Genomic DNA, 25162 nt, shown 5'->3' on the forward strand with positions numbered 1-25162 from the left:
GACAACCAAACTCTTCAATAAACTATTCACTTCAATAAACTCATTTTAAACATATGTGACTGTGAGTAAATCGGTTTGGCATGTTAGACCAAAATTGTAACACATGAGCACATTGATGAGTCTGTAAGGTCACTGAACAAAGGGTGGTAATAGTTAAAGTTTTATTCCGTCAGTGCAAGTTCAAAGGACGGTCAGGAAATTGTCAAGGAAGCATGGTAATGATTAAATTATTCACCAGGTAAGTGCCCATGTACTGCTCCAACTGAAGGTCTACGTGTGGCAAAGCAGGTGACTCAGAGTCAAAATATCTCAAAAGTCCGACACTCACAATAAACTCAGAGGTCTGTAACCATGCAAACAATGTTACGTTTTAAAGGATGTTTTCCGAATGTTCCCTTTAAGTTATTAAAATGCAATTTTCAAATGTTCTGGGAAAGTTCTGGAAAAAAAAAAAAAAAAAAAAAAAAAAGTTTTAGGGACAATTTTTCCTTATTTATGTTTTTTTTTTTCATTATACAAATATTCTGTATTTATAGAAGCTTGTTTCCGCCACTAAATAAAATAACAAAAAAAGTAATTATGTCTTTTTATCTCACAATTCTGACTTTTTTTCCCTCAGAAGATTTAGGCCCCGTTTACACTAGTGCGTTTTCGAACCTCAACTTTCGAAAGATGCTGCAGACCCCGTTTTAGTTTGAAAACGCCAGGGTTGCATTTCAGGCCCCGTTTACACTAGTGCGTTTTTGTTTTAAAACACATAAGCTTTGCTATGGTTACGCCTGTCCTTTACACTACGCCGGCGTATTTGAACCTCGAAAATGGAGATTTTCGAAAATGCTGCAGAGCCCATTTTAGTTTGAAAACGCCAAGGTTGTGTTTCAGTGTAAACTTACCAAAACGGAGACTTTTAAAAACGATGGTGTGGCTGCCCACATTCGCTCTGCGTATCCTTGACAACTGTGTAAACAATAACATGGAGACTGAACTGCAATCTTTGCTGGCTTCGTTGTCATTTTTAGCAGCCATTATGTAGATAAACTCAGCATATTTTTAATACTGCAGCTGCCTACATGCGCAAGAGACAACTGTTTACACTTGTACGCGCATGCTCAGTGTGCATGAACGGTCATGTGACGGAGATCATTTCTAAAACGCTGTGGAAACGCCAGGGTAGGTGAGGATCATTTTCATTTTAAAACGCCTTAATAATAAAGTCAGAATTGTGAGTTTAAATTTTTTTTTTTTGTGACTATAACTTGCAATTATGACTTTATATCATGCAATTCTGACTTTATATCCCCTCTATGGGACGAATTATGAAATCACAGTGATTTTACATATTTAAGGATAAATCAATTTCCAAAATTAATTTCTACATCTGACCTTTGACCTTTTTTTAGGGTTTCGTCATTTATAACTGACATTGTCCTATTAGGATAAATAAGTTTTGGCAAATTTGGCAATGCTGCACAAACATTCAAATGCATTTTTACTATCTGAAAAGTAGTGAAAAGGTCTTAGTGTTTCAAAAAACATTCCATTTCAGCTTGTGCTACTATATTTAATTTGGAACTCGCATGTGAAAATGTCAAAAGCTTAACACAAATTCAGATGCAACTTCACTGCCTGGAAATAGTGAAACCATGTCTTATTGTTTCAAAAAACATAAAAACAATCTTTAGCATTGTTTCTTTCTTGGAATTCCAAATCAATGATTGTAGCATGAGTGAAAAGCAACAAGACTCTTCTTTTTCAGAGTAGCCCACACCTTCCACATGTAACTCGATCTTGACCTGTTTAGTCATCATTTTTGGAGCATTTCTGATTGTCAGTGTAGTGAGGCCAACAGGCAGTGGCATTTTTCCTGACCTCTGGTTGAAGTATGGATCACATCTTGCATAGGATAATGTATCCAAATATCTGACTTCCACAATCTATGACATATATTCTTTATCTCTGCCATCACTACCACTGCTTCCAGGGCTGTCCCAAGTATGGGGCGGGGCCCAGTGAGAGGTAGCGGAAGTGGGCCCCCCCCCTACAGTCCGTTCACGATCGCATTCTGGAGGGGGATCCCCCCTCGGTCCGTTCACCGCGGGGCCCCCTCAAGCATGCCTAGTGCGATCTTACTGGTTGCATCGCTCTAAGGACGCCCCTGACTTCTTCTATTCAACCTTGATCTTCATCTTCTTCCTTTCTTACTACGACCATATTTTCTGATGCACTATCATCAATACTTTCTGGATAAGGTAGCGTTTCCTCTCTGTCTTCTATAAAACTTACTAACATTAACCTAAAACACAAGCAAAAAGGCTATTATTCTGCCTGCCAGTAATGAACAATAGTGCAGCTATACAGAAAAAATCTATCCTCTAATAGGACTTTGTCATTTATGCATAACACACAGATTTTTTGGTATTTGAGTTATTGAATTTACTAAATGTGCATTAAAATGCGCACACAAAAACTTTAGAAAACACATTTGGATGTACAATGAAATTTATTTTAAATTGAATTTATATGTATTTCCTAGCCTAAAATGAACTCACAATGGAGCCTTGACAGCATGTGACCGAACATGTGCTCATGTCTCCTTCAGGTCCTTGTTGCCAAAAATGTCAAGCACATGGCACAAAGATTTTAATTTTTTGGCTGAAGGGGATGCCATATTTATTTATTTAATAAATGATGAAACACCATAGAGGTTATAACTCGCAATTCTGATTTTATATTACGCAATTCTGACTTTATAACTCGCAATTGTGAGTTTATATCTCTATTTTTTATATTTTAGTTATTCAAAACAACAATGGTAAAAGCATTCAGTAGGAATAATGTTTTCATGGTAAGGATTGAATATGTTTAGCAAGCCTAAAAACATTTGTAATGTTGCGAGAACCTTTACAAAACATTCTGAGAGTGCTTTCTGTTGCTTACGGTGAAACATTGTGCCTGAAATGTATTTGAAATTGAAGATGGCATTCCTGCAGTTCTCATCTTGCATGTTGTTAGGTAAAAGTTAAAAGTCAGATCATCTGTAGGGGAAGATATTGCATGTACTCACACTTTATCTGTGTATGTGGATGGGGGAGCCTTGCGTGCTGTGAGGAGGACGATGGTGAAGACAGTGATGAGGAAGAGTGCCAGCACAGCTCCCATCACGGCCCCAGCAATAGCCATGGAAGATGTCATCTGCTTCTGAGACATGTCTGAAAGGCGCCACAACACAGTGAGCAAAAAGAAAAGCTCATTAATAAATAAACACAGCCCACGTTATTGGAGGTACATCAAGTTCCACTAAAATTATCATCAGTGTGTTACAATACAAGACAAAAACACTGAAGATCTTGGCACAGAACGGCTAAATGCCACAAATTATAACAAAAAGCACAAAACAGCAAAGCACAGCCTGTGAAAGCAACTAACAACTGTATGTGACTCGCTTAAGCTCAGCATGTGTTGATGTAGATTGCAAAAGACAACTAACAGAACAGCAAGAGATAAGACAGCTCAGTTAAATGAAGATATGAATAAAAATGTGACAACACCAACAGTGAGGGCAGAGTCAGCAAAATATTAAGCTCATACAGCCAGAACAGTTTAGCACATAAATAAATAAATGAACAGTTATCATTAAAACTAGATAACTTTACTTTTTTTTAATTGTGAAATGCTGCATCTGAATACGCATACCCAATTTCCCCACTATAAAGTATGCGAAAATCAGTGTTAAATGTCACATTCATAAAAGAGTAAGAAAAAAGTACCCATGGGTGACTTTCAGTGAGATTCTGAAGTGAGCATCCAATGGACACTTTACTATCCCATCAGGCCATAGGAGAGGATTTGTGAATGACAGTGAAGTGACGCATGTAGTATGTCCAGATTACAATTATACTACACACATTCATCCTACATAGAATATAAGGTTACACTTTAGTTTAGGGTCCAATTCTCACTATTAACTTGTTGCTTATTAGCTTGCATATTACTAGGCTATTGGCTGTTTTTAGTACTTATAAAGTACATATTAATGTCTTATTCTGCATGAACATATTCTACATCCCTAAATCCTAAACTTAACAACTACCTTACTAACTATTAATAAGCAGTAATTAAAGGGTTAGTTCACCCAAAAATGAAAATAATGTCATTAATTACTCACCCTCATGTCGTTCAACACAAATTAAGATATTGTTGATGAAATCCGATGGCTCAGTGAGGCCTCTATTGAGAGCAAAGCCATTCAAACTCTCAAGGTCCATAAAACATATTTGAAACAGTTCATGTGAGTTCAGTGGTTCTATCTTAATATTATAAAGTGACAAGAATACTTTTTGTGCACCAAAAAAACAAAATAAAGACTTTTCAACAATATCTATATGGGCCGAGTTCAAAACACTGCTTCAGAACTTTACGAATCGAATCAGTGGTTCGGAGCGCCAAAGTCACATGATTTCAGCAGTTTAGCCGTTTGATAGGAGATCCGAATCACTATTTCGAAACAAAAGATTCATAAAGCTCAGAAGCTTCATGAAGCAGTGTTTTGAAATCGGCCCATATAGATATGGAAAAGTTCGTTATTTTGTTTTTTTGGCGCACAAAAAGTATTCTTTTTGCTTTACAATATTAAGATAGAACCACTGAACTCACATGAACTGTTTCAAATATTTTTTTAGTACCTTTATGGACCTTGAGAGTTTGAATGGCTTTACTTGTAATGCAGGCCTCACTGAGCCATCGGATTTCATCAAGAATATCTTAATTTGTGTTCTGAAGATGAACGAAGGTCTTACAGGTGTGGAACGACATGAGGGTGAGTAATAAATGACATTATTTTAATTTTTGGGTGAACTAACGTTAACCCTTTAAGTTATAGTTAATAGTTAGTCAGAATTGGACCCAATCTAAAGCGTAACCGAATATGATTTTTTAAAGGGGTCTTTGATTATGATTTTACTTTTTCAACTTTAGTCAGTGTGTAATATTGCTGTTTGAGCATAAACAACATCTGCAAAGTTACGACGCTCAAAGTTCAATGCAAAGGGAAATATTTTCTTTTAAAGAATTCTCTGTTTAAGGACTACAACAAACTTCTTTCCGGGTTAGTGACATCACTAACCCTAAAATTTAAACCCTGCCCCCGAGAACATGCAACAAAGTGGTAAGACAATGTTATTGCAATACAATACGTAACACAAATGCAATAGCCTGTCATAAATGCAAGATAACAACATAAGTTATAACCGTAATTAAACTAAACTTAAACTATACCTGTTCTATCTTCATGCAGCATATATTTTCTGGCTCTGTAGGCATTTTACAACAGTTCCCACACGAGCAATTAATAGATTATCATGACAGAATATGCTATTGAATAACTTTAAGATAGTTAACTCCACATCAGCTACATAAAATTCATCAACTAACCGTTTAGAAATGTCCTGTTGCATTCTACATGTTGTCACTTCTTCTTGAGTCTCTCCATCATTATCCAACTCTGTTTTGAACATAAAAAGCTGAAGTTTCTGACATTTTCAGTGAGTCTGAGGTAATCGGCACAGCTAACACGAGCTCTTGAAACCCCGCCCTCTGCTTAGGAGCAGCAGCTAATTTGCATTTAAAGGGACACACAAAAACAGAGCGTTTTTGCTCACCCTCAAAAAGTGACAAATTTAACATGCTATAAAAAATTATATGTGGGGTATTTTGAGCTAAAACTTCACATATACACTCGGGGGACATTATTTTACATCTTGTAAATGTGGCATTATATGACCCCTTTAACAGTTGCAAAGTATACTTATTCGAAAGAAGTGCCTACTCAGAGTATGTGTTTCAGACGCAGCCCATGACTTGATTTGAGTAAATATGTAGAATTAAGCTTTTTCCCTCCAACCTTCTTATTAAGATTTTTGGTTACACTTTATTTTAAGGTGTACAGTGTAACTGTACATTTAAGTACTGGGTAATATTAATTAACTACTTGTACTTAGTATAGGGTTAGGGTTATGATTGGTTCAGGGTTATAGACAGTTGCATGTAATTATGCATAATTTAGTTATTACTATAGTAACTACATGTAACAAGGACAATGTAAAATAAAGTGTTACCAGATTACCAGATGGGGGGGAAAAAATTGTTGTTTGATGCTAACCAATTGCTTTTTTTGCTTTGTAACCTTTTCCCATTATTTTCAATGAAAATTACAAAGAAAATTATAATTTTTTTTTTTACTCTTCTATTTTTTTTTTTTTTTTAGCAAACTTTTCAATAACATCCACTTATCAAGATCTTAGTTCCTAGTGGATAAAATCAATTATAACCCTATTATTTTCTTATTTTTACTCTGAAATGTCAAAAAAGGAACAAAATAGGTTAAAAAAACAGCAATTCACAAACACTTTAGGTATGTTTAAATATTTCACTGCAAAATAAGATTTAGAAAATGATGTCAGTGATTAAATTAGTATTTTACAGTGCATATCCTCTGTCCTAGTAGATTTAATTGTTAATCAAGAGTAAGAGTATATGAGAAATAGCTGTTTGTTGTTACGGCGAGTCAGGTGGATGGGTGGGTTGTGCAGAGGTTGGCAGGGGCAAGCTGTAGTCAGCCAGCTCTAAGGCTCAGTAATTAGGACCTCATGCTGCCCTCCTTTAAAGCCTGCTGTTACTGTCTCTCCCACCCCGCAGTGCTCTTATGCTTTGCTGCACTCCTTCCTCCAGCTTTCCCTTCCACTCTCTTTCTCTGTCATTACTACAGTACCTCCTCTCTCGCTCACTTTTACGGTGAGTTTCACGCTCTTGCGCAACTTCATTTAGCAAGTTCACCAGTATCAATGAGGATGGTGCGATCACAAGCTCGTTATCCCCACAACAGGACTCCAGTAAAAGGATTACATCCATTAATTAAGATTAATTAAACTCAAAGAGTGCCCCTTTGGAAGATCACCAGACTTCTTGGCCAAGAGTGTGGAACAACGACACCATATTACCCAACTTTGCCACCTGACCCATGGCATGAAACTCCACAGTTTAAATCTGTTGGGAATGCTGTATTCAATAAAGAAAAAACCCTGATAAATAATCACAAAATGTTTTCTTTGTCTTTTTCCCCCTAACACAAATCAATTAAACGTATTATTGAACGTTTTCCCCTAAGGTTTTATGGCTGAGAACCCAATAATTACTACAGTGCTGTTACTGTTAGCTCACCTCTGCTCTCACAGGAGAACAGAACAGGATGTTCAGTCACAAGTCATTCAATAGTGATCGTTTAAGTGTAGCAAGTGGTAAATATTTGCCCTGCTGAGCACACGTCCGGCCCATGAGGGGGCTGAGAGAAGTTGGCACTGGAGAAATAAAGACAGTGAGAGCAGGAGGTCAAGGGTGTAAGGTGTCAGGAGATCAGGGAGGGAAAATGAGAAGAGGGAATTGTGTAAAAATAAGCACCAATGGGATAACATTAGTAAAAATTTTGGCACTGAATTAGAGGTTTGGCACAGTCGTGATTCAACCAGGCTTGTGACAGATCTTTGCACAGCAAGTCCATACGGCAACATCAGAAGGCAGTGTAATAAAAATATGACTTCTGCAGCTTGTGAAGAGTTAAAAGTGAAGCGTATAATTTCTGTACCACTAACATCACTAGGGCTGGGTGATATGGCCAAAAATATTATCACAATATCAATTCATACCATTAAAGGGGAAGGAAATGCTTTCCACACGTTTGTTAGACCTCAAGAATAAATGTAAACACAGAGTAAGCTACCTTTCCATTTAGGGCCTCGTAAAGTTTTATTTGTTCTCAAATTCCATGCTTTCTATTTTATTTTTTTCACAAATTCACAGTTAATTTTCAAAAATGGCATGTAATGAAATGAATTTAAAAAAATTAACCATTTAATCAATATTTAAAATGTATTAAAATGAAAAAAATAAGGTGAATGCAGCACAACAGAACTTGTATACTAAAAACTAAAACATGGATGAAATACATCATGGTTGTATTATATTCCTTAAAAATAATAGCAATATTGATGGTAATAATAATAATAAGACTTTGAGAACCACATTTTATTTCTGTTATAATTTCTTCAAGTTAAACCAAACTTTTATTTTGGCAGTTTGTTGAAAACTATTGGTCCCAAACCCACAGCTTTTGTCTACATTTTGTCTTTACACATTGAACTAGGATATAGGGGAAGCCATTTTTACTATTAAAAAAAAATGACACACTAGAAACAGAAGAATTACTAATTACATGGGCGAAATCCAGTCATTTAGCCTCCTAACGATAATAACAAGAAATGGCTATAGCCAATCTTTTTTTTTTTTTTTGTACAATATACAAGTGATTGGGGGATAAGAGAGGATGTTGGTAACTGAAAATGTCCCTAACATTAAACCGCAATGTTTCTTGACTAAAATTCCCCCGCTACCTTCCATACTCTTCTATTACTAATTAGCACATAGCTTAGCATCCAGTCTAGCATGTCTCTATTTATCTCTCCATAGATGTTTTCTGAAGGTTTAACTTCAGTTGGGATTATTTGTGGTTCAGTGTACAGGAACAATGGTCAGGGATGGTGACAGGGCTCAGAGGGGGCAGGAGAGAGGCGATCATTCTACCGTCTGGCGTGTAATACCACAGATGGGCCCCCCACAGTTAGTCACAAGACCTCTTTACAGTTCCGTTCAACAAGGGTTAAAGCTGTCTGTTTGCTGTACAATATTCACCTCACATTATACAAGTAATAAAGCCACAGACAATTGGGTTTATTTACTCTAAATCCATATAAAGATAGAAATCGTATGCTTTTCCTCATGAAAAAAGTAAATTTTAGTATACTTTTAAAAAGAGTGATTATTACGAATATACTTTAAAATAATATATGGTGCAAACTGAATGTAATGTTTTTGGACTTAACTGCACGTTAAATGAAATTAAATGAAAATGTGTTATAATTTAACTTTATTTTAAATACACCGTAAACCCAAACGCTCAAAGTATTAAATTGGTTTGAGTAGGACAAACTTAAATTAAACAAATTAACTTTTATGAGTATTTAGCACTTTCTTTTTCTTTCAAGTTCACAAAACTGATATATTTTAAGTTAAATGAACTGTTTCATTGTTTTGAGTTTTATAAACTTATTTATTTTAATTTAGACAAACTTAAGTTTAATTGAAACTGGGCTTTCTATTTCCCAGCATAATAATGTAGTGATTTAGTAGTGATTAAATGTTTTGTTATGCTAATAGAAGAGTTCCTGTTAATGTGGGTTTTTGGAGAGTTACCATCATGGTGACAAGTGGTGCATACGGCTTGGTTTAAGAGGAGGAATGTTAAATGCTTTATATTGCTGCACTCATTCACCAAGTGCTATACCATGCTATTATTAACATGTTAGCAAATTAGCAAGTTAGCATTTTGAGAATTAGCTTGTTATAGCTAGCTAAGTTTACATTAATAAAAATGTTCATATTGAGGTTACGTGAAAATTTTAAGTTATTAGTGTACTCAAAAAATTTCAAATTAAGAACAATTAAAATGTAAGAGTAAAAAATAAACTTAAACTTTGAATTTAGCTTAAATTGAGGTAAATAATTGCCTCACATTTTTTGAGTTTTTCCCAACTTATTCGGTTTTACAGTGTACAGTTAGTTAAGTTAGGAGTGTTTCTTTTCTTTATATGTAATTTCATAATTACTTTGATTTATGGTTAAAGCGTACGGCCAGATGCACTGACAAGAATTTATGTGAATCTAAAATATACTTTAATGTTAAAATATATTGACTTTTGGCACTTTTAGCACACTAAAGTTAAAATTTTAATCAAGTACTTTACATGTACTTTATGTTAGTCAACACATCAAAATAACTACTTCTTTAAAGCCTGAAAAAATATTAAAATGATTGAAAATGTTCGAGTAAAACTTTTGATTTGACATTATCACAAAGTGTACTTTTTTTTTTTTTTTTTTTTTTTTTAAGTGTGTTAGGAAACAGTCAAAAAATATACTCTCTAGCACTTAAAGGAATAGTTCACCCAAAAACGAAAATTCTGTCATCATTTACTCAGTCATCATTTGCTCACAAAGAAAGATATTTGTAAGAATATCAGTAACCAAACAGATCTCACCCCCCATTGACTACCATAGTAGGAAATACTATAGTAGTCAATGGGGGGCGAGATCTGTTTGGTTACTGATATTCTTACAAATACCCTCCTATGTGTTCAGCAGAACAAAGAAACTCATACAGGTTTGGAACTGCTTGAGGGTGAGTAAATGAGGACAGAATTTTCATTTTTGGGTGAACTATCCCTTTAAGTGGCCTTTTATGATTAGTTTTCATAAGGGCAATTGGATTATACTGTAGCAAATTGTAAAACTTAAAGAATCTGATGGGGTTTTTTTTTTGGTGTGTGTGTCTGTTAATATAACTGCACAACCTCTTTTGAACTTTTTAGCCATTTCCCTCTATAATCCTCAACAAACATCTTCTGCGATCTGTTGGTCCCTCTTCAATATTTTTGCCCTGCTAAAGTGCCCTGACTATAATTCAGGTGTCTTTTTGGCGGCTCGCTTTAACCCCACCGGACTTAAGATCTTTCACAGGTGAGCCCAGACTTGAACCGTATCCTTTGAAGGTGCTCTCGTTCCTTCTAAGAGGTGTTTACCAAGCAGATTTAAGGTTTCTGGAGACTGACTGAGAAATTCACGGCTCAGAGCAGAGGTGATGCAGAGCAAAGGAGGATTAAACAAGTTCACACTCGCTTAGAGCCAGTTCAGGGGTGGCAGGCATCTTTAAACCTGATTAAAGGGATCAGGTGTTTCTCTTAGGCTGACTGTTATAGGTTTCAGATTGTCGTATCAGACACGGACACCCCGTAACTCATTCAACGCTCTCGGCGGGTATTTGATAACAGGAGCTTGGTGGGGGAGAAGCACCACAATGCATTCTGGTAAATGTTACATGGGGAAAGCTGGCTCTCCCTGCTGCCTGACACCTGATAGCCATATTGGAGTGCAGGTAGGGAGTTTGTCTGTGTTGGACCGGAAGAGGTTTCAGTTGTGTGTTTGCGACCCATGAGTCTTAATTACTGTGAAACTGTTGGGCAATGGAAAGAACCAGAGAAACGTCCTTGAAAGGGGCAAATGTTTATGATGCAGTTGACCAAAAGGGCTCAATGACTCTTCAATATAACTCGTCTCTCTTAATAGAGGTCACTAGACAAGACAATCCCACTGCTTAAGTAACGTCGAGAGGGCTGTTCTGGTGAATGAAAGAAGATAGGTAGGTCAAGTGTCAGAGGCCATCTTCTGTTGTGGCTGCCATTATTTAAACTGCCAGATTTTTACGAAGGTGCTTTAAGTGTGCACGACTATAGAGAAGAGCAGCTGATTCTGGGTGGTCTCTCAAATCAGTAAATGTTTGACAAAAGACCTCAAATGCTATCTGAAGTGCTCACTGCAAGAACTAAAGAATATCTCCTATCTCTATCAGCAACTCCCCCCACAGCCCATTTCCATTCTTTTGATTTCTTATTTGTCTTTTGAGTCAACATGACATTTTGAGAACCAACTGGAGGCCAAGTAGTATCACTATATTTGGTTACATATCTGTACACCCCACCTAGTATATCTGTTACTGTGAAATAATAAAGTGCAGTAACACTTTCCAGGGCTCTAGTTCTGATAAATGTGAGACTCTCTAAAATGGAGCACTGAACATTTAATAACAGCCTACCACTGAGGGAATGATTTCATGACCACTGTGATGTATTACTGGAAAAATATGTCATAAAAGATGGATATCTGAGAGGGAGAAGGAGTCACAAATGACAAATTTTCCAAAGGAAATATTCTCTCCGGAAGAGGGGGGAAAATTACTTGGTCACAATGACAGATCACAGCCTTTTAAACAGACTATCTTTTATAGAAGGAATTTATATTGACATATTTCACCTTCACACATGCGTTTTCATCGTCATCCCCCAGTTCTCCTTTTTAACCTTGGTCCATCTTTGGCTCCTCCCTTCTTCTTGTCTCAAGCTCCCCCCATTTCTCAAAATCTCTCGCTATTTTTTCCGCAGAATTGCCCTCTTTTATCCACTCTCTAACCCTCTTTTTTCTCCATGATGGGGAGCGAGATGGGAGGCACAGGTATCCCTCAAGAGAACAAGCTCTCTGTCATGAGCCCGGGAAGAGTCTGTTGCCATGGGGACGGTGTCAATGGCCTGGAAGGGGGCTGTGGCAAACAAAACCATTCTACCGGTCTAATTGAACCAATCAGAAGCACTCATGGAGCAGGGAGGGGGGGGATGTGGTGGTAATACTGCTCCTTAGAGAATCTATTCAAACAGTGCAGTGAGACAGTGACCTCCTCACCCGTGATAAGGTGAATGCTCGTATAATGAATGACATTGTTGTTTTCAGTGGGCTACCTAACTTTCCAAGGAATTATACAGTAGCCTGGACTTAAAATACCTGAGGGAACGTATGTGTCTCTATTCTCTAAGGAATAAAGAGTATGTTTGTGTCATTTTCTATCACTAAGGTAAACAATTAAGGGCACTGTTCAGAAGAACAGACTTCAGTGCTTACTTTAGTCCTGATGGCCTGTGAATGATGCAGAGTGGTACACAAGTTGATTGGAAGATTTAAAAAAAAAAAAAAAAAAAAAAAAAAAAAATCAAAAACAATTAAACTTGAGGAAAAGCACCAACTTTGAATTAATCAATGAATTAAATTATTTTAAAGGGTTAGTTCACCCAAAAATGAAAATAATGTCGTTTATTACTCACCCTCATGCCGTTCCACACCCGTAAGACCTTCGTTAATCTTCGGAACACAAATTGAGATATTTTTGTTGAAATCCGATGGCTCCGTGAGGCCTGCATAGAGAGCAATGACATTTCCTCTCTCAAGATCCATAAAGGTACTAAAAACATATTTAAATCAGTTCATGTGAGTACAGTGGTTCAATATTAATATTATAAAGCGACGAGAATATTTTTGGTGCGCCAAAAAAACAAAATAACGACTTATTTAGTGATGGCCGATTTCAAAACACTGCTTCAGGAAGCATAATGAATCAGCGTGTCGAATCATGATTCGGATCGCTTGTCAAACCGCCAAACTGCTGGAATCACGTGACTTTGGCGCTCCGAACCGCTGATTCGACACGCTGATTCATAACGCTCCGAAGCTTCCTGAAGCAGTGTTTTGAAATCGGCCATCACTATATAAGTCGTTATTTTGTTTTTTTGGCGCACCAAAAATATTTTCTTTGCTTTATAATATTAATATTGACCCACTGTACTCACATGAACTGATTTTAATATATTTTTGGTACCTTTATAGATCTTGACAGAGGAAATATCATTGCTCCCTACGTAGGCCTCACGGAGCCATCGGATTTCAACAAAAATATCTCAATTTGTTCTGAAGATGAACGAAGGTCTTACGGGTGTGGAACGGCATGAGGGTGAGTAATAAATGACAGAATTTTCATTGTTGCATGACCTAACCCTTTAAAGGCACAATATGTACATTTTAGCCACTAGAGGTCGCAAAGACGTAGCTTGATGACGCTGTGATTTCACGGAATCATGGGAGGTGTTGTCTTCACGTCTACAGCCGGTGGGACGGGACTCGGGCAGAAATCATGTTCATGGATGAGATTATTAACGTTACTGTAGTATGAAGCAGAGCAGGGCCAAGTGCTGTTCGAGCAGAAACGAGGCCGCTGGAGCGATTGATAATGAGAGACGAGCGCAAACTTTTTTTTTTCAGAAGAACTTTTATTATATCGCAGTCGCCACTTCCACTTCTTCAGGTCATGTGGGGTGACACAGCACTGTTTTATCATATAGATATATTTGTGTTTTGAAAGTTGTTATAGTGCTACTCTGCATTTGCTCATCGGCTACTATGAGACACTTGTTGCACACTGCAGTAAGCTAGATCGATATTAGGCATGGTAAAACATGGTATTCGTGGTAATTCAAGAAATCAAGATTTAAACAATAAGACTTACTGTGTTGAGCTATATAACAATGATTAGTTTTCTGTCGATGAATGTATCCATCCAAACAGTTGCTCACCTGTCTAATAAAACACAAAATATATTAAAGCGTCTTTAGTGTTTCCATGGTTTCTACAAAATAAAACAGGAAACTGAGGGTTACGTGGGTATAATGTCATTGATAGGCGACGCACGGACACGGTCTATGTCCAGGTTAAAATTGCTTATTTCTCTGGATTTAAACATTCTTGGAAACTTTTAGGATAATGTAAGTACACAAGTCAACAAAATATATAACATTGTTCTAGTGGTTTTTGGATATTTTAATCCAAAAATCTTACATATTGTGCCTTTAACACTGTACACTACCGTTCATCAGTTTGCAGTCAGTAAGATGTATTAATGTTTTTGAAGGAAGTCTCTTATGATCACCAAACCTGCATTTATTTGATTAAAAAGAAAAAATACAGTAAAACAGAAACATTGTGAAATATTACAATATAAAATAACCATTCAATCTTAAAATAATCTTAAAACAATTTAAAATGTAATTTATTCCTGTGATGGCAAATTTTCAGCATCATTTCTCATTACAGTCTTCAGTGTCACATGATCCTTCAGAAATTATTCTAATTTGCCAATTTTGTGCTCAAGAAATTTCTTATCAATAATGTTGGAAACAGCTGTGCTGCTTAATATTTTTTTGGAAATCCTGAAATATTTTTCAGTACTCTTTGATAAGTAGAAAGTTCAACACACACACACACACACACACACACACACACGGTTGTTTAACTGTATTAGTAAGGACATTGCATAGACTTCCACTGATTTTATATCAGGTTATTTTCTACCACCTAACCCAACCCCTTATAAAAGTTATAAATCAAGGATAATTTGTACACACTTAAAACAACAGGTAATTATTTTGACATCTCAAATCTGTTTGCCCCAGATTCGGGGTGCAAGGCAGTCTAACGGATGAAAAAGTTTGAGAACCACTGCTTTACTACACCCATTTTAGCCCTGATCCCCACTGTCTTGGATTAAAGAGGCACATTTTATGTGCTGACTTCGGACATTGACTCATCGTGGAACATCTGACAACTAATTACTAGCTTGTTCCACCACCAGCTGATTGGACAGGATGATAGACTCGGCTATAAAACAAAAACCACTCAAACACCATTTATTCCCACTGCTGCGCTTGATCTTCCCTTCTTCAACCAGCTCCCCCCCCCCAATCTCCTCTCACACAGATCGACAGAACAGCAGTGCAAACACAAGAATCAACAAGTCCATAATCCCCCCACACTTTAAGGCTATCCTAGGTAAGTCTGAGAGGAAGTTCAGCCCCCATCCACAGGAAGCTTTTAGCCACAGGCTTTCCCACAAAATATGCATGAGGCTCAGAGCAAGAGGGGATATTCGGAGATGAAGTAGGTTAACCACAGCAAAGGAAAAGAGGGCGTGAGGAATACATCCCTGGAGGCCTCCAGGAGAGTAGAGGAGACCCCCACAGGGAACATTTCTGCAGCTGAAGCAACCAGTCACGCCCAAGACCTCAACAGTCACCCCTCCAACCAACACGAAATGGATCTGAGGCCAACTTATAAAACAAAGAAACATGTCACAGAAAAAAAAAGGTGCTTTATTTCAAAACAAATGTATCCCAAAAGTTGATTTTACAAAATAATGCTCAGTATCATCTATACATTGCAAATACATTTCTTCTTTGCTTTTTTTTTTATTACTGTATTATTATTCTTTTTTTGTACAGTAGATCTTTTGTAAAACAAAAAAAAAAAGTGAAAAAGATGTACTGGAGAAGTGTACATGTGATCCTCTCATCACAATCGGTGTAATGGTGGGTTTTCTAGTGCATTCCACCGTCGAATCTCAGGCTTCCTATAAGAACGTTAAATTCAAACATACAAAACAAGGTTCTCCCAACTGCCAGCATATATACATAACCTTGTTTACACTGAATTTTTCACCTCTGCATTGCCCAAACCTGTACACATAGATATTTTGATTTACTTTATCATAACTCTTTGATGTGCACTGTAACTCAAGTGTCACATGTCATTTAATGCGAGCAAAACAATTAGTTATTGTCTGAAAATCTGCAAAAAGCAAATCATACAAATGGCACACAAAACAAAGGACAGTACAAAAATGATGTTCTCAGGACCCATCCTGACCATTATACGCCTCAAAACTACACACATACTTCTTCTGAAAATGAAACTCACTCGTTCGTAACTTCTGCATGCACATTATAATGCTTACAGGGCATGTCTTCAGTTTAAGGCACTACAATATTATCTCCAATATCTCAAAACCCAACCTATATGCATTTGCTAGCTTATCAAGATCCAGCCAACACCAAAAATGAATGAGCAATCAAATGTGTGTTAGGCTATCGTCTTCTGCATTAAATTATGTGCATGAATCTGTGAGATCTGAGGCCAGAAATCTGAACACTACTGCACACGCAATGAGTTGATTCATCAAAACACTGTCGGTTAACACTAGCTGACTGGATTTACATATTACAGACACATACACACAAATCACACAACAGACAGGCACAGGACTTGTGACGTAATGCACAGCCGCTGAATGCAGTCGGAGGTTGTTAACACTGGGCAGTGATGGTCTGACGAAGACAAGCCAGACAGCTACATTAATATTGGACGAGCTTTCATGTTGAACAATGGCAGTAGGTTTCGAAGTACAAGACACTGTCCAACCATCTCCTTTTGCAGACAGACTCACACAGCGGCAAACATTTCTGATGGCACAAACAAAAGAAATCCAGAGCTAATCGTGACGCCATGGTATGCAAATAAAAGCTGAATTGATACAATTACAGCACCCCATTTTGGCAATCATCCTGTCTGGCTTTCTCCCATTGGGCTTTATCAAATCCATTATGGTCCTCCCTGTCTAGCTCCTCCCTACAGCACTCCAACTCTGAATGCCAGAAGAGAGGAAATAAATGTTGCCATGGAAACCTCCAGGCTGTTGACAGGAGCTAATTTCTGCCTCCATCAGAGTGACAGCATTGAAAGTTGACGTGACTCATCGAAACTCATCGCTCACATCGGCGCTGATCTGAAACACTTATCGACAGGTTATCTGAATACAAATTGCATTTGTTTGAACGGCTTTTTTTTTTTTGTTGTTGTAATGACTTTCTTTTAAATAAATCACACAGTACACCTTACTGTGGAAAGGAAAGGAGACTGGCTATTGATTTGGCAAGACAACCCAACTTAAATCACCCCTGAAATCAACCTTGAACTGGCTTATTGGTGAAACATAAAGCAGATGTCTTGTTGCCTGACCATCTTAAACAAAGACAAGAATTATACCCTCTTGGTCCCAAAACATCCTTTAAACCAGCTAGCTATGAACAGCTAACTAATGATTAGGCTAATGTACAAAACAAATTGAACTACTAGAAAAGGTGCATTTCCTACTAATTTTCTTTACATAACTCTGTTCATCCTTGTCTCGTTTTGCAGTCTGAAGCATTTCAAGTGTCTATGCAGTCTCTTCCTGCTCTTCCTTCTCAGACATACCACTCCCTCCGGGAGATCATTGAGCCATCAGTGTGCGACACGTAGTCATTGTCGTAGCAGTTCTCTGGCATGTAGGGCGAGCCGTTGCTCATGACTTGCGGAGCGGCGTACCTGCGGGGCTCCGGCTGCAGCGAGCTCCTCTGGATGTGATGGGCTGGACTAAAGGTCTGCGGATGGCCGGGGTGATGGTTGTTGTGGTAGCTGTGCTCATGGTTGTGATGGTTATGGTGGTTGAGTTGACCGCCTGCTTCCCTCAGAGCTCTGCTGCGACCGTTGGGTGATCGCTCTCGGTCGAAATCACCCCACTCTTCTCGATCCTTATCCGGGTAGATGGAGCCGTTATCCTGGTTGGATTTGAGCTTGGTGTCAGGGCTTCCTTTGCTGTAGACTTGCTGCAACTCATGGGGTTGGGGAGCCTTCTGCATGTCCGAGGGGCCGTGATACTGCTTTGTGTAGTAGTCACCGCGGAACGTCCGCCGCTGACGCTGGTAATAAACTCCGCCTAGAATGAGCAGCAACAGCAGGAAGAGGGCTCCGCCCACTGCCCCACCCACAATTGTGCCTAGGCTTCCCTCTGGAAGAGGCGCCAGGGTCGGAGAGGTGATGAGGGCTCGCTGTTTATTGCCAGGTGCGGTGGCAGAGATGTCGGCGGTTAGGAGGCGCACAGGGGTGGTGGGGGGCATGGTGGTGGTTGAGGGAGGATCTAATGGAGGGAAGGAAGGAAAGGCAAGAAGGAGGGGGGTAGGAGGAAGGGATGGACAGACAAAGAAAAGTAGATAATGTCAATGCCAACTACATCAGTATATCAATAACAGTCATATGAATCTGCTTCCAAGATTGTAATATCGTAACATCTAGCATGACCAACAGGACTCTCTTCTGTTGCCATGGACGTGACAGTTCCAGGTTTTGGCGGATCTTATATTGAAAGGAAGCGATAGCAAACCTCCCAACAGCTTTAAAACCTGAAACTGTTGTCCAGAGCAAAGACGAAAAAAAAACAAAACAAACAAACAAACAAACAAACAAACAAACATGGAAGAGAAAGAAGTGTTGAGATCTTCATGATAAGGGATTCATGGGGAGCTACATACTAACATCTCCAGCTAACAACGAAGTACAGCCATCTGCAACAATGAAACCTAATGAGCAAAATTTGTGTTAGCTGAGAGAGGGAGTATGGATGACCACATAGCTGAGTGATGAGAAAAAACAAAATGGAAGGAAGGGGTCAGGGAAAGGGTACGTGCTACTGGGGGAGGGGAGGGAACAGACATCGAGAATGCCTGAGGATTGGACGGCTGCTACGCCTAACTGCTAACATGACTTGACTGGTGCAAGGATAGGAGATTGGGTTAACGCCATTACCATGCATTGATCGTTTGATTGTGTTAGGGAGCAGCGTGTAGCGTTTCATCGCATTCTGGGGCATGCATCTGTACTATGCAAGCAGCGTTCTCTGAGGCTGGGAGCTGAAAGTCAAACTATCCCATTACGGAGTGTCCTGTTCCCGATGCAATGAGAGCTATTTGGCTGGCTGTGAAGTGTGTGAATGCATTGAGTGTAGAACGTGCGAGGCGCAGGAGTCAGGGCTGCAAGCTCTTCAGGGTTACACGGTTCAAATGCTCCAGCTAAAGTGGGGAATAATTTGCTTATCCTCACTGGAATGAATAATAAACGTAGCATACATAAAAGCATTCCTGGACTGTATTGTTCCCGCAAGGTCAAAGGTAATTTGGATGCATCTGTGGGTCTGGTGAATGTATATGTATGTAGGAAAGAGCAGCTATATAGTTTGGGACTGAAATGTCCCATTCATTCTTTTGGAAACATTTGATACAAAAATTTCAGAAATATCCTCGCACTCCCACAGTATTCCCAGTTCAAACATTTGTTGCATATATTAAACCACAGGGATAGTCCACCCAAAAATCAAAGTTGTCGCCAAGGCCTCCCCTAACAAAGGACGGAGCCAGTGCAAATTAGAAGACACAGGGCCTGGTGCACCCTGGTTGTCATTATTTACTCACCCTTGTTCCAAACCCATATGTGGTTATTCGAGTGCAATAGAAAAAGAGAATTTTTGAAGAAAATTCACACAGCTCTTTTACATAAGACAGTTCATAGAGAGTCAGTGAGTTAAACTCAAGGACTATATTAGTTCTCAAATTGCTCTTTTGAGATGTTTTTTGGTTTGTTTTTTTGAACGAACTAGGTCTGAATGATTCATTCAAGAATCTGAATAGCTTGTTCATGAACCAGGACTTCAACTCATTGACTCAATGATGTTGGGAACATGATAAATGGATAATGATTTTCATTTTGGACAGTTCCTCACATAAAGCTATTGTATGGCTTCAAAAGACTTAATAAAATATTGCACATCTCATACAAGTCTACATTTACATTTGCATGAACATTCTTCAAAATGTCTGATCCACAGAAGAAAGAAAGTCATCCAAGTTTGCAGCAACATGACGATGAGTAAATATTGACATAAATTTAATTTTTGTGTGAACTATCCCCTTAAAACACAAGGACATGGATAATGTCAATTTATTTTAATTTATTCAGTTTTGCCCAGCGAGTTAAAGAATAATTTGTTTCAAATCAATAAACAGTAGAGCTTCTCGCCTCAGCACATCAATGTCCAGAAGGGAAGAGAACAGGACATAAAGAGAGGACAAGTCACAGAAAGGTCAGAAATCGCTCCCTCTTTCATGCTTCTCTTCTCTGTGAATCGATAAAATCCAGATTTATCACAAATTATGTACAGTATGTGGTAACCCATGCCTGTCCGTACACTGTACAGATCATTCAAACCTAAATGTAATTTCTCCGTTTGGAGGGAGTGTGTGGGTGTGTATTTGGGGGAGATGACTGGTGACCACACAGGTAGTGGTAGGGTGTTTAACATGCAGGACAGGTTCTGCCCACCCATACTCGTGCACAAAGATCAGTGACTAACAGCAGACACACACACTTTCACACCCACAGTCACTCAGTCAATACGCAAACGGTAGCAGTAGGCATTCTAGTAGGAACATCACTCAAACAACTGACGCAAAGGGACTCTTAGAAGATATAGGCAGACAACTTTGATATTAAATAACCACTCGTAAACAACACACAGAAACACATAGCTTCATGCACGCAGATGCTGAATCTTTCTCAAGGGGAGAGCATAAAAAAAAAAAAAGCAAAAAAAAAAAAATGTAAAAAAAATAAAAAATAAAGATAAGAAAATACATAATTAATGGCGGTTGAAAAGAGCTGGTGAATGTTTCATGAATCTAGGACATCTCTCAGTCAAGGTTGCTTCCGCTCTATTCTCCCCTTGTATAACTGCGTGACAGTCTCAGAGACATAAGTGTTCATGAGGGAGGGAGAAAGAGCAGGGGGTGGGGGTAGGAGTAATGTGCATCTCTATCACAAAAACTAATTAAACAGCTGGATTCAATGTTTAATGTTCACACAAAAATGATGGGAGATAAACTCCATGGAGTGTAACAGCAGATACCTGTCTCAGAGGTCAATTAGATAATGACTCATGAAACCCACCCAAAAAAAAAAAAAAAAAAAAAAAAAAAAAAAAAAAACATCAAAAGGTTTTTTTTTTGTTTGTTTGTTTGTTTTAAAGAGCCAAAGCTGAACTTAATGGAGGGCCAATGTCTTTCAGGCAAAAGCCTCATGCTCTGGAAAATGATTATGAGCTTGTGTGCTCATAATCTGGATCTTTGCAACTCAACAGTTCATCCAAAAATTAAATTTACTCAGCCTTGTGCTGTTGATTGTAAAAAGAAAATCAAAACAACATACAGGTCTGAAATGAGTAAATAATGATAGAATTAACATCTTCAGGTGAACCTTTCCTTTGAAGGGGTCATGAATTGAGAAAATCAACTTTTGCTTGAGCTTTTAATTATATATATAGGTCATCGTACTATAAGAATATCCTGCAAGTTACAGAACTGAAAACTTCCTTAGTCCTGTTAGTTCAATAAAAGCTTTTATAGACACCAGACCCAGCGAAAATGTGGCTTTGCAAACAGACTTTTACGATATGGACTCGACAGTAATGCAACAACATGTAAGTAACTGTTAATTCTAATGCCTGATCTGATATGTAAAGATTCATGTACAGTCAGATGTTCTTTGTCTGTATCAGTAAATCAAACCAGTGACTAAACACCTTGAGAGCTGTAATAGTAAAAATGTGCTAAAGGTTTTTGGGAGAGTAATACTTAGCTATTTCAATCACAGCAGTGGGCGTTTACACTGAAGTCTCACAGCAGACACGCCCCTTAAAACAGAGTGTTCAAATAAGAGGGCTCGGGGTAGGAAAGGGTAGGAAAAATCAGGGTAGGAAAAATGCCTTTTATTTCTAAATTATGACAAAAAGCATACTAACATTTAAAGTACACCCCAGGAAACATTATAAAACAATAAAACAACACAGTTCATGACCCCTTTAAGGAGACTAGAAATGGCATTTCCAGTGAGAAGTCACATTTGTTTTGGATTTATGCCAACATTTCAATAAATTTGATTGGTTGTGTTGCTATATTTTACCATTGTTTCTCCAGCTTCACATGGGAAATACACTGGCAAACATTGGTAAGATGGGTGTCATATTTTAAGTCTCTCACTCACCCTGAATGCGTATTCTAATGTCTCGACTTCGCAGCCCGATGTCGTTTGCCACCTCACACCTGTAAACACCAGAGTCGTTCTTCTGCAGGGGCCGCATAAACGCCAAAGAGTTATTCACCACCTCTGCTCCATCCGGCATCTCGCCATCCAACCTAAAACATACAAAACACATCAAATTGCTTCCAAATAGCTAGATCTTTAAGTCTAATTTAAGCTTTTTGTGAAATGGATGAGTCGGAAAAAATAAGCAAACACAGCCAACAAGTAACCAGCATAAATGGGAACTCCTTCAAGATGCATAGTTTAGGAAGTCAACATATAAAAGATGATTTGTTAAACAAGTTTTGACTTGACTTTTTGTTTGCTCATAATTCCCATGTCATTTCACAGATTTAAATTATTGTGCAAAATTCACTTTTATATTCTTTTTGAACATATTTACAGTATGTCTGCAGTGTGAACACAACCACCCTATTGTGGTAAAAATCTGTCCAATCCATTTGTTTTCCCCATAAATCTGAAACCGTGTGTCAAAATAAGTCATTTAGGAATGTACTCCAATGCGACGTCACAGGCCCCGCCCACGACTGGCTACGGAATGTGAGCTGTACACAGTCCGCCATGTTTATCTCCTTGCCAGAGCATTTAACAGCAGTATTCAAGTAATGTATTCTTCAAGTTATTCAATCAAGAGCAGTGAGTGATTTTCTGTTTTCTTTTTGTAATATACAAATGTCTTTCAGTAGACATTGTATATTAAGCTTCTGTTACTTTAATACACAGATCTAATATACACATGCGATTTCTTTCCCTGCAGTTTACATTCACAGACATAACTGACTGTGTTTATGTGAACTTTGTGTGTTTTTGACATAACCTGAATTTGACAGTTTAAGCACAATAAGATGTAAAAGAGAACTTGGTTTAATACTTGCATATCAGAAGTTTAAACTGATATGACTTTAAAACACATGCAAATAAAACTTTCATGATAACTGCAACGTCATGTGAGCGTGACCACGATAGAGATGATAATCAAAACCAAACAGATGTTTTGTTTTTGATGTTTTTGGCCAAGTATCCAAGGCATGAGCTGTAAGCATTACTCTGGATAGGGGGTGGGGAGCAGCAGCTCTTTTGCATTTAAAGATACGACACGGAAAAAAGCATGTTTTTGCTTCCACTTAAAGATGAGCTTTTATAACAAGGTATAACAAATGATCTGTGGGGTATTTTGAGCTAAAACTTCACAGACATTCTGGGGACACCTGAGATTTATTTCATCTTGTAAAAAGGGGCATAATATAGTGACTTCATTACAGTTATTTATGACAAAGAATAAGTAGGTGTGTCTAAAATTTTAACTTTTGTTTCGAATCAGTGGTTCGGAGTGTGTATAAAAATGCCAAAGTCACGCCCCCCAGTGGTGAACCATTGAAATTTGGAAAAACACTTATGATGTAACAAAGCCTTATTTACTGAAATCATGTGACTTTGGCAGTTTGATACACTGATTCGAAACAAAAGATTTGTAAAGCTTTGAAGCTTTCATGAAGCATTGTTTTGAAATCGCCCATCACTGGATATTGTTGAATAAAGTCGTTATTTTGTTTTTTTGGTGCACAAAAAGTATTCTCTTCGCTTCATAACATTAAGGTTGAACCACTGTAGTCAGTTTTAAATTTGTCTAACACTTTCAGATGCCCAGAAAGCTACTAATTGTCTTGCTGTCAATGCAAGCCTCACTGAGCCATCAGATTTTATCAAAAATATCTTAATTTGTGTTCCGAAGATGAACGAAGGTCTTACGGGTGTGGAACGACATGATGGTGAGTAATTAATGACAGAATTAATGGATTTGCGGCAGGGAACTGATTTGCTTTGAATGTGTATAATGTTTGGGCATCCACTCATGAAACTGGTTCATTTGCATTGAAATCCAACAGTTTGAAGGCAACTATTGGTGGTGTGAATCATAGAGATCATCTGCTGATTGAGATGAGTTCAAGAAACAGACATTAACACTCTTGAACCCATTCCAGACATTGTGCGCTGTGGCTATTGTGAGTGTAGTGGTTACACACCTGATCCATCTGAAGTGCTGGGCAGGCGGGTTGGCCTTGGCTCGACACTTCAGTTGTACATTCTCCCTGCCCACATACCAGTCGCCGTCATAGCCCAGCACCAGGATGTCTGGAGCAACTGCACACACACACACACACACACAAAGCACAAAAGGATCATTCAGAGTAGTGCAAGAAAGGTAAGGTAAGGCTATGCCTTGTTAAAGACCCTATGAAATGACATAACGAGTGCAGTTTTCTGGTTCTGTGTCAACGCATCTCCTATTGAAACAGTAAGATTTGGCAGGACATATCAAAGGTCCCTTTTTTTAAATACCCAATAGGCTTTAGTTACATCAGAGCCATAAATCATGATTTGCTACCTGCTACTGTAGGTGTTATGTATTGGGGACAGGGCATTCTCATGCTAGAAAGCATATAATTTGGATTAAAAAAAAAAAAAAAATGATATATATATATATATATATATATATATATATATATAGTAAAGCAACATAATTCACCATTAGGACTGACCAGAAATGTACAAGACCACTTACAAAGACAATGGACACTGTATTGATTTGTGCCTTTAGAAAAGCTCTTTAAAGTTCTTTAAGTGAGCGTGCTGAATTAAGATGTCATGTAGACCAAATGAGATGAAAAAGATTGATGGAAAATGAATGAAAGGAGCTTTCGTGACTACAGCCCCCATCGAGCGCTGGAGCGCCGTCCCATGACTGATGTGACCTCTCCCTTCCCATACTCCCTTCACCGGCTGCTTCCTGTACCTGCCCCTCACCGCTACATCTATATTTCAT

At 38.2% G+C, this 25162-nt stretch overlaps 1 protein-coding gene across 2 annotated transcripts in view; it reads right to left on the bottom strand.

The window, feature by feature from the left end:
• Positions 1-25162, bottom strand: part of nectin3b (nectin cell adhesion molecule 3b) — a 68558-nt gene that overhangs the window by 8916 nt on the left and 34480 nt on the right. The window contains exons 4-6 of one of the 2 annotated variants that reach the window (XM_051878249.1): positions 24363-24480; positions 22279-22430; positions 3065-3209 (exon numbers count right to left, since the gene is read on the bottom strand). In XM_051878249.1, the coding sequence (XP_051734209.1) occupies positions 3065-3209; positions 22279-22430; positions 24363-24480 (415 nt within the window). Of the gene's footprint in view, positions 1-3064; positions 3210-15665; positions 18329-22278; positions 22431-24362; positions 24481-25162 lie in introns of those variants that run through there. The other variant, XM_051878248.1, reaches the window with a different exon arrangement.

This window comes from Ctenopharyngodon idella, chromosome 21, assembly GCF_019924925.1.
Source record: "Ctenopharyngodon idella isolate HZGC_01 chromosome 21, HZGC01, whole genome shotgun sequence".
In the NCBI taxonomy this organism is placed as follows: Eukaryota; Metazoa; Chordata; class Actinopteri; order Cypriniformes; family Xenocyprididae; genus Ctenopharyngodon; species Ctenopharyngodon idella.